The following is an 11,022-nucleotide window of genomic DNA, read 5'->3' as shown; positions in this document are numbered from 1 at the left end:
GGCACCCGCCGTGTGAACTCTGTTTCTATTGACTTGAATGTGCTGCGATCTGGTCCTATGTTTTGCGGTGCAGAGGCACGGACCTGTAAGCCCATGGAAGGGCTTCAGAGCGTTTCCGTGGGCTTCCGAAAGGTGGATTTACACTGTCCGATTATCGGGCAGATTATGAGGAACCAACACTCTGCCTGTCTAAATGGGCCACCGATCACCTGATGGACGCTTGTTCATCGGGTGATCCTGCCCTTCATTCTGGGCAGCAGATTGTGCGGTCTAACCCAGAAACAACGATTCTGTACGGGGATGGGCGATCACAATAGCGACCTCTTGTCCTACTACTGTGGAGGAGATCGCTGCGTGTAAATGACCATGCAGCCGACTGTCAGGAAGCATCTAAATCCGCCTTTACTGCAGGACCAAGATAAGCAGCTGTCACACTTCCAATAGTGAAGGGAATGTACAGGGGTAATCCGCGGGGGGACCAGAAAGTGAGAAGGATGTGGTGTCTCTTCACCCATGTACAGGAGGGCCAGATGTGGGGGCACTCTACATCTTCCCTGCCCGTCACTAAGGACTCCCCCGCAGAAAGCCGCCCCAGGGCACAGGGCACAAAGCACGGGGGGAGGGGAGGCTCCGGCAGACACAGGGGAGAAGAGGAGGGAAGGGGAGGGCCCAGCCAATGGAAGAGGTAGAAGGGGCCATGCTGAAAGAAAGAGTGCGGGGCAGGAGGCGGAGGAAGCCACCGCTCTCTTTCCGATAAAGATCCTGCCAGAGCCGGGGCTGTGTGAGGAAAGCCCGGAACCGGCCGTACAGTGTAATCTCCCGGCCAGTGTCTCCATCATCCCAGGGGTCCGTCCACGAGGAGGCGGGAGGAGGCCATGGACGAGGACCGCTCCGGAGAGCAGATGAGACCGCTTCTCACCACGGTACAGCTGCCTGCGCCGCCTCATTGTCTCCGCGGCTCCTCACAGGGCACTGTAATAGAAGGCACCTAGTGGTACATGGGCAGTGTTATATACTGGCACATGGGCACTGGATGGTACATGGGCACTATACGGTACATGGGCACTAATATAAAGCAGTGTTACAGTGGCACAGCACTGGGTGCTGCATGGATACTAGCCCTAATAAAGCACTGTTATATACTGGCACTGTGTGGTACATGGGCACTAATATAAAGCAGTGTTTTTATAGTGGCACTGTAATGTTAGGCACTATTATATACTGGCACTATGTGGTACATGGGCACTGTAATAGAAGGCACCTAATGGTACATGGGCACTGGATGGTACATGGGCACTAATGTAAAGCAGTGTTACAGTGGCACTGTATGGTACATGGGCACTAATATAAAGCAGTGTTATAGTGGCACAGCACTGGGTGCTGTATGGATACTAGCCCTAATAAAGCACTGTTATATACTGGCACTGTGTGGTACATGGGCACTAATATAAAGCAGTGTTATACTGGCACTGTATGGTACATGGGCACTGTAATGTTAGGCACTATTATATACTGGCACTATGTGGTACATGGGCACTGTATTATTATAGCGCTGTACATATGTAAAGGGGGGCACATACATAATACAGACAATTGCAATAAGCAGAAACAAGACGAGTTACAGACTGGTACAGGAGGGGAGGGCCCTGCCCATGGGGGCTTACAAGTTATATACTGGCACTATGTGGTACATGGACACTGTCATACGTGGACACTATATGGTACATGGCCACTAATCTAAAGCAGTGGTATACTGGCACAGCCCTATACAGTACATGGGTACTGTAATATAAGACACCGTTATATACTGGCACAATGTGGTACATGGGTACTGTAATATAAGACCGTTATATACTGGCACAATGTGGTACATGGGTACTGTAATATAAGACCGTTATATACTGGCACAATGTGGTACATGGGTACTGTAATATAAGACACTGATATAAGGTAGTGTTCTATATGGGCACTGTGATATGTGCCCATTGGCTCTATATGGTACACAGACTCAGATATCTCTCTATCTATCTCTAGCACTGGCAGTATATGGTACATGGGCACTGTTGTACACTGGCACTATCATATAAGATACGCTGGCACTTTATGGTACTTGGGTATAGTAATATATTAGTACTGTAACAGCCTGCAGTATACACTTCAGTGATTAGTAGGCACTGTATTGGCACCATGAGGTAGGCACTGTTTGGCACTGGCATCACGTGGTACCTGGAGGACAGCGGCACATTCGGGATTAGTTGGCCCTGTGGCAGACTGGCATGGGACACCTGCAGTATACATGGCACTTGTACACATGCTGTCAGCCTGCAGTACCGGCTGCCACGTAGCCGCTGTGGTCCCCGAGGTGTCTCCTCACGCAGCCTCTCCGGGGCCCCCGGTACCAGGGGCCCATGTGCGCGGTCTCCTCGCCGGTGACTCTTCTTCCGATGTGAAACGTTTGTACTTTCTGGTGACAATGAGTCAGACGGAAGTGCCGGCCCTGCCCGCCTCACAGCCCGGGGCTCTCGTCAGCTCCCATCCCCCGCAGCCGGCTGCTGCATGAGGCGAGGGGCCGCACTGGGGACTGGTGCTGTGTATATATACTGGGGGGGGGACCGGTGCTGTGTGTATATACTGGGGGGGGGGGAACTGGTGCTGTGTGTGTATATACTGGGGGGACTGGTGCTGTGTGTGTATATACTGGGGGGACTGGTGCTGTGTGTGTATATACTGGGGGGACTGGTGCTGTGTGTGTATATACTGGGGGGACTGGTGCTGTGTGTGTATATACTGGGGGGACTGGTGCTGTGTGTGTATATACTGGGGGGACCGGTGCTGTGTGTGTATATACTGGGGGGACCGGTGCTGTGTGTGTATATACTGGGGGGACCGGTGCTGTGTGTGTATATACTGGGGGGACCGGTGCTGTGTGTGTATATACTGGGGGGACCGGTGCTGTGTGTGTATATACTGGGGGGACCGGTGCTGTGTGTGTATATACTGGGGGGACCGGTGCTGTGTGTGTATATACTGGGGGGACCGGTGCTGTGTGTGTGTATATACTGGGGGGACCGGTGCTGTGTGTGTGTATATACTGGGGGGACCGGTGCTGTGTGTGTGTATATACTGGGGGGACCGGTGCTGTGTGTGTGTATATACTGGGGGGACCGGTGCTGTGTGTGTATACTGGGGGGGGGGGGGGGGGGGGGGACCGGTGCTGTGTAGTAGGAATAGTCACTGGGCGAGGAGTATACCGTCCACACCCCGATTAAGGCCTCACGCACACAACCATAGTTTTGGTCTGTGTCCAATCTGCGCTTTTTGCGGATCGCATGCGGACATGTTCATTCCTATGAGTTTGTGCGACTGGCGCTGTGTAGGTACTGGGGAGGACTGGCGCTGTGTAGGTACTGGGGGGGACCGGGGACTGGCGCTGTGTATAGACTGGGCACTGGGTATACGGTAGCATCCTCCACATCACACACTCCGCCATTATCCTGTTTCATGAGACGCAATATGATTGTCTATCCAAAGTAGTAGTAAAATGTAGTTGTTAGGGATGGCATAGGAAATTGCTAAAGATGCCATGCTCAGCCAGTGCCATGTTGTCATGTCTCAGCTTTACTACACATGGGACTATACGTGCCGTCCCGGTGGCACCATCCACCTAAATGACAATACACAAAGGCGGCGGAATAGTCTGCGGTGACCCGAATATTTCCAGGTCACCATATATAATAGTCCGCCGGTAGTTAGGCCTCCTTCACACCCCTGCATTAAAAGAATAGATTATTACTGACCTGACTGCTCGCGTGCCACCGCTCAGTACATCTGGCCACGTTCTGTTTACAAGGCTGCAGCGGTGACGTCACCTTGACTGGCCTTAGCAGTGCACCAGAGACCACTGATTGGCTGCAGCGGTCACGTTCAGCCAGGTAAACAGAACCCAATCTGTCGGGTAAGTAATGCAGGTGGATTGCATGCGTTGTCTGGTTTCCTTCTAGACAACCCCTTTAGGCCTCTCGCACACCATTCTATTTGTTTTGCGGTCTGCAGATCTGCAAAATACGGATACTATGTGCATCCAGTGATGTTCTCCCTCCAAGGAGTAGAAATGCTTATGCTACGCAAAACGGACAAGAACGGGATATGTTCTAGAACTTGCAGGACAGTCGCACAAACCCATAGGAATGAACGGGTCCGCATGCGATCCGCAAAAAGCGCAGATTGGACACGGACCAAAACTATAGTTGTGTGCGTGAGGCCTTAATCGGGGTGTGGACGGTATACTCGCCCAGTGACTATTCCTATTACAGCGCGGCCTTGTGTCCGCTGCCATGGGGCGGATATGCTTGTATTCACCTGGCAGAAACTCAGGTGTGTACAGAAGCCGGTCGGGTTTTTAACTTGTATTAAGCTTTATAAGTAAACACATCTTACACCAGTGCGGAAATTAGTTTTTTCGCCTGTGTGACAGTTTAATATGACTGCAGCCTGTTCAGGCAGCGGAGTCGGACCCCCACCGATGGGATAGAGATGAGCTAATCCATTCGTACACGGCGACATTTTGTTGCACGACAATATTTATAATGATAGTCCATGGTGTCGCACTGAGACATGCGGCACGACAGTCGCAAAAAATCCATTCGTCGTCGCAGTGCGACACTTATCAGGCATGCTCAAACTGCTGCCCTCCAGCTGTTGCAAAACTACAACTCCCAGCATGCCTGAACAGCCTACAGCAGGGCATTGTGGGAGTTGTAGTTTTACAACAGCTGGCGGGCCGCAGGTTGAGCATGCCTGCTATAGACGATCATGCAACACATGTTGCCGTGTAGTGGTGCTCTGTGTCGCGCGACAAATGTCGTGTAGACCTAGCCTAAGAAGCGAAGGGCTGTCCCCGCTGCTCAATTGGCTCTGCTTTGATTGACGGTGCCAGACATATTGCCTGCCATCTTGCGCTGTTGCTCAGAGTAGTGGCGCAAATGCACACGCCGACTGTGCATGCGCCCAGAAGTGTATCGGCACATTCACAGTCGGCATCTGCGCTGCTCTAGTAAAACGGAGCCTCTGCACTTCTGCCACTACTCTGAGCATCAGCGCAGGCGCAAGATTGACAGGGCCAGCCTCGTTAATGAAGGGGAGAGCCTCTTGAGCAGCGGGCTAGCTGAGTCCTTCCAGAATTCCTTGTCCACCGCTGACATGGAGTAAGCACCCATGTAATGTAATGGTGAGGAGTATGACATACACATGGGTGCTCAACGTGCCAGGCAAAGTACCCTCCGCTCTGCTGCCGTTTGTGCACAGTCGGCTGCTGCTCATCCTCGAATTTTGTTGTTCCTAGGGTTGACCTACTTATATGTAAATTGAGCCCCCCCTCACCCCCCACTCAGCTAGTTTATTGGTTTGTGAAGTTAATGGGGGCAATTGTGACATCTGAATTGCGTTCAGACAATTCTGACGAATTTTTTTATTTTTTTATCGAATTATTATTATTTTTTATATATATTTTTTTTCCCTTTTTCATTTCAGCAGTACTACACCATTAAAAATGAAATACAAAATATTCTCCTGAAATATGAATAGGTATGGGACCCGCTCCTATCTGATATTGATGGCGTATCCTAGCGATATGCCATCAATGCCCCAGGTGCCTCCTAATGAAGCATGCAGAGTGAGGCCCCTTCTCGCCACTTTGGAAAGCGCCGAGTTCAAAAAGTCGGAAATTACAGCACAAATATGGCGCGCGCTGTTACTTGAGTCTGTACTGGTTTTCAGCATCTAGAAGTAAACCGGAACTTTCTATTCCCTGGCTGCAAACGGATTTTGAAAACGGTGGCAAATGTCCCCGTATGTAATTGTGGAACTGTTTACTGTATGACGGTATTATGTTTTACCCCAGCGACTGCGCCGCAAGGATGACTTACGTCGAGGGATACTGACTGCCCTCTTGCGCCTGACAACAAGCTGTCTGTTGGCAGGGATACCTGCAGGTGGTCCTTTAGGGTCCATTCACATGTCCGTAATTTGGGTCCGCATTCGTTCCACAATTTGCGGACCCGTTCACTTTCAATGGGGCTGGAACAGATGCAAATCCGCATTTTCGGGATCAGCATCCATTTTTTTCCGGATCCGCTATTCCGTTTCTGAACAAAATAGAACATGTCCTATTCTTGTCCGCAATTGCGGACCAGAAAAGGCATTTTCTATTAGTGTCTGTGGTGTGCAGTCCGCAAATTGCGTATCGCACATTGCAGGTGTCTGTGTTTTGTGGATACGCAATTTGCGGATCCGCAAAACACGGACGCGTGAATAGGCCCTAAGAGAGAAGCTGTACAGCAGCTAAAGAGGCACGGGTGGGCAGGGTGCTGGCCCGTGCCCGCCCTTGTGTAGGCGATGGCATTGCTGTGTTTCCTTCCCATCTGCTTGCTGTAATGGGGTGGGAGCTCTCGCTTCTGGCACAATACTTTTATTACCTATAGTGCTTTTTCACTAAATATATATATCTCGTATTAGTTATTTCAGGCATGTGAGCAACTCTGTAGCCCCAGAGGTTGAAACTTGCCTGTTCACTACATCTAAGGCCCCCTGCACACGAACGTGTGCGCCCCGTGGTCTTGGTGCGGGCCGCAATGCACGAGCACAGTCCGTGGGGCAGCCGCAGCTGATCGCGGACTCATTCACTTGAATGGGTCCGCCATCCGGCCGTTCCGCAAAAAGATAGGACATGTTCTATCTTTTTGCGGAACGGAAGCACTCCGTAGGGTTCCGTTCCGTGCTTCCATTCCGCATCTCCGGATTTGCGGACCCATTCAAGTGCATGCAGCGATTTAGGTCCGGCTGGATTTCTTAACTCTAAGGGCTCATTTACACAATGTGTGAATTTTGCGGTCTGCCAAAAATACGGATGACGTTCGTGCATTCCGTATTTTGTGGAACGGAACAGCTGGCCCCTAATAGAACAGTACTATCCTTGTCCGTAATGCGGACAATGATGGGACATGTTCTATTTTTTTGCGGAATGGAAAAACCGAAACGGAATGCAGACGGAGTAACTTCTGTGGGGTTGGTTTTTTTTTTTTTCTTTTTTTGCGGACTGTATGTGGAACCATTCATTTCAATGGGTCCGCAAAAAAAACACAAGTTACTCCGTGTGCATTCCGTTTCCGTATGTCCTTTCCGCAGAAAAATAGAACACGTCCTACACGGAACAGACACTGAAAGAAAATACGTTTGTGTACATGAGCCCTACTTGTGATCACAGAATTTTTGGCTACTAAAGCAGAAGACTTCGGATGGGTGGAAGTGCCACCTGGATGTCGCCTCTGCCTACCAGTTATAACGTCTCTGAATTGACCAGTCGAGGGTACAGATGTGTCGTGACTCCATTGCCGACTATGTGGCTTGAGCTTAGGTATGATCTGCCGTGGCCTTGTTTAACCACAAGACAATTTTTGTGTCTAAAAATAATGTCCCAAAGAAGTTAAGACGGATCATCTGATGTGGTTGGGATTACAGTGTTTGTTGGCCATTTTCGGATCTTGTTACTGACTTTCCCAGGATTACCTGCCTGTTTAGTGACATTTCACGTGAAGGTTGGAAAGGTCAGCATCCTGTATGTGTGTAAGCATCTGATGACCCTTTGTGACGATCTTCCTAGTTTACTGCGCTGCAAAAACAAGCTGCAGTCGGAAGAGCGCTAGGGTTATGTTCACATGTTGCCATGGTAATGACGACAGATTAGCGATGTGCGAACAGCAGCTCATATCGCCATCAGAAACTGTGGTGCACGGATTGGCTCTGGTTTTGTACGTGACATCCATGTGGAATTCAGACTGACATCCATGTGGAATTCACTATAGACAAGTGGTCGCGGAAGTTACAATCTATTCAACCTACAGTGGTCTTTCCTAGGTCACTGTAAGGCCGGCTTCACATCATCGTTTCGATTTCCCTTCTCCTGATCAGTCAGAAGAACATCCATTATGCACACTTTGCGTCCGTTTTAGGGTACTTTCACACTAGCGTTTTTGTTTTCCGGTATTGAGTTCAGTCACAGGAGCTCAATACCAGAAAAAAACGGATTAGTTTTATCCTAATGCATTCTGAATGGAGAGCATTCCGTTCAGGATGCATCAGTTTAGTCCCTCTTATGTTTTTTGGATGGAGAAAATGCCGCAGCATGCTGTGGTTTTATCTCCGGCCAAAAAATACTGAACACTTGCCGGAATGCCGGATCCGGCATTAATTTACATTGAAGTCTATCAGTGACGGATCCGGCATTAAGTGTTGTGGCCAAACGGATCCGGCATGCGCAGACCTTTTTAAAAATGCAAAAAAAATAATAATATTAATATCAGACCCGTTTTTCCGGATGACACCGGAGAGACGGATCTGGTATTTCAATGCATTTGTCAGACGGATCCGGATCCGTCTCACAAATGCCATCAGTTTGCGTCCGGATTGCCGGATCTGGCGGGCAGTTCCGGCGATGGAACTGCCTGCAGGAATCCTCTGCCGCAAGTGTGAAAGTAGCCTTAGCCATTTACGTCTTAGAGCTGCATGAATATTAGAAGAAAGGAAGATGAAACGGTGATGTGAACCCGGCCTAACTTGATACCACATTCTACATACTGTGCCACAGACAATGCCAATCGTCAGCACGTGTGATTGGCTGGATCTTCCAACCAAATCACAGACTTTACACTGGGTTTCTTATCACAGAAACTTATCCCCTATCCTAGATGGGGCATAAGAGACTAATCAGCCAGGGTCCAACCGCTGGGCCACCGCTCATGAGAACGGGCACATGCTCTCCAGTTTGAATGGAGCTGCGGTCACGTGTGCAATGTATCTCTGGGGCTGCTGGATAGAACCAAGCGCATAGGCCGGCGTTCTTATGATCGTTGGACCCTTGCCGAACAGACCCTTAAGGGTGTATTAGACACCCCGATGCTGCTAGTGATTCCCTCCAGGCAAATGGTAGATAGTTAGCAGAGGACACTGCTGCTATTACATGCAACCGTGCCCTCCACAACATGGGGAGGAGCGATCACTGTGCCATCACTCATCCCAACGCAGGACAGCAGTGTGCCAGCTGAAAGATCTGGACTGCCAGATGAGTGATTATTGGGCAGAAAATCTGTCCATCTAATATACCCTTTAGGCCCCATTCACACGTCCGCAATTTCGTTCCGCATTTTGCGGAACAGAATTGCGGACCCATTCATTTCTATGCCCGAATACCGAATTGCGGACCCGCACTTCCGGGTCCGCAATATATTCCCAAAAAAAATAGAACATGTCCTATTCTTGTCCGCAATTGCGGACAAGAATAGGCATATTCTATTAGTGCCGGCAATGTGCTGTCCGCAAAACTCGGAACGCACATTGCCGCTGTCCGTGTTTTGTGGATCTGCAAAACACACACGGATGTGTGAATGGACCCTTATCCCGTATCCTGTGGATAAGTTGTCGTAATGACACAGCCCCTTGGAGCGGCTCACACTGATTGTCTAGAAGTGGGGCCCCTCTACCGTATATTTTAGTATTCCATTTTCTGTATTGCTCTTTACCTTCGCCTGGATAGGTTTCTCCTTCGGACATGACGTGAGGGCGGCTTCATGTTATTTTTCTGACTTTTCCCAGATCGCCTGCTGCTCTCTGCTCCCCATGCTCAACACAGAAGGAGATGCCCACTCAACCTGTCGCTGGTTGATGTGGGTCACTTCTGCGGCCACTCTCCAAATGGGGTCTACTACAGAAACGTTGTGCCCTGTCACATGTGACAGAATATACCCTAATGCAAACAGTCTAATTGGAGTGACTGGTTTAAAGAGAACCTGTCACCAAAAAATAGAGTGCAATCTGCAGGCAGCATATTATAGAGCGGGAGGAGCTGAGCAGACTGATGTATAACTTGTCATTTATACATTTATAGCTCTTGGTACAGGGAGGAGGAGGTATCACTGACTGACTGCTATCTCTGTATACAGACTGGTACACTAATGCCGTCAGCCTCCCTCTACCTGCTAAGAGGAAGTGGAAAAAGCAGAGCTATAAATGTATAAATTACAGTTTTTACTGAATCTTTTCCCACAAAACTATGGCGGAGGTTTATCAAACTGGTGTAAAGGAGCTGTGAAAAATGAAAGGGGGAATCTGGTTGCTATGGGCAACTAAGCCAGTTCTACTCTACGCCGGTTTGATAAAGATCAGTCTGCTCAGCTCCTCCTGCTCTATAACCTGTGCTCTGCATTGTGTGGTGACGGGTCCTCTTTATGTGTAAAAGCCCCTCTGTAGACTAAGTAGTGAGTGATCTTTTTTTTATACTATTTCCAGGCGTTATCATACTGTAGACGCTTTAACGCTGCAGTCAAAGAAATTATGTTTTTATTAACCCTTTATATTCTCATAGAGTGAAACCCCATCTAAGCCATATGGAGCTCTTTTTAATCTGCGGGTTTATGAAAATGCAACATGCAGGCGAAAGTTGCTGATCTGCAGGGATCCATATAGCGCAAACGTCTGAATCCCCTAATCAGCACTTAATTTGTAGCTTTGAAGTGTGCGGGACGGCTGGGAATTCTGACTTTGCTGTCTGTCAGATTGCTGACCCACCTTTTGCTTTGAGTGCTTTTGTATGTAAGGATTAGTTTGGAAATCAAAAAGTCAAGTTTCAGACGTGTCAATCAAGCGGCCATGGCAGACTGCTTTACTGCCTGTGTCGCTATGTGACTTCTCCACCCTCCCAACGGTATGATTTAGTGGGACTCGAGGTGCGTCACTTCATAATCCTCATGCCCCTGTATTAAAATTTTGGTTTTCCAGATCCGATCTTGAGAGAACCAGCTGGTTGGATTTTTGGCAAAGATGGTCTTTACGTCCTTTTATTATAGAGAAATGGATACCACCGATCCAAATGAAGCTGTGGCTACATCTACACGGGAAACATCCCATATACAGCATTAGGGCTCGTTCACACGAATGTATTTTGCGTTCCGTATACGGAACCATTCATTTCAA

At 49.1% G+C, this 11,022-nt stretch overlaps 1 protein-coding gene across 8 annotated transcripts in view; it reads left to right on the top strand.

The window, feature by feature from the left end:
• Positions 1-705: 705 nt before the first annotated feature.
• SLC4A7 (solute carrier family 4 member 7) overlaps positions 706-11,022 on the top strand; it is a 154,640-nt gene continuing 144,323 nt past the window's right edge. For 4 of the 8 annotated variants that reach the window (XM_040433230.1, XM_040433229.1, XM_040433227.1 and 1 more), the window contains exon 1: positions 706-923. In XM_040433230.1, coding sequence (XP_040289164.1) covers positions 876-923 — 48 coding nt within the window. In that variant the 5' untranslated portion in view covers positions 706-875. The remainder of the gene's footprint in view (positions 924-11,022) is intronic. The other 4 variants (XM_040433237.1, XM_040433236.1, XM_040433234.1 and 1 more) reach the window with 1 other exon arrangement.

Source organism: Bufo bufo, chromosome 5, assembly GCF_905171765.1.
Source record: "Bufo bufo chromosome 5, aBufBuf1.1, whole genome shotgun sequence".
Taxonomy (NCBI): Eukaryota; Metazoa; Chordata; class Amphibia; order Anura; family Bufonidae; genus Bufo; species Bufo bufo.
The sequence above is the reverse complement of the archived record's forward strand: the minus strand, read 5'-3'. Positions and strand labels throughout refer to the sequence as shown.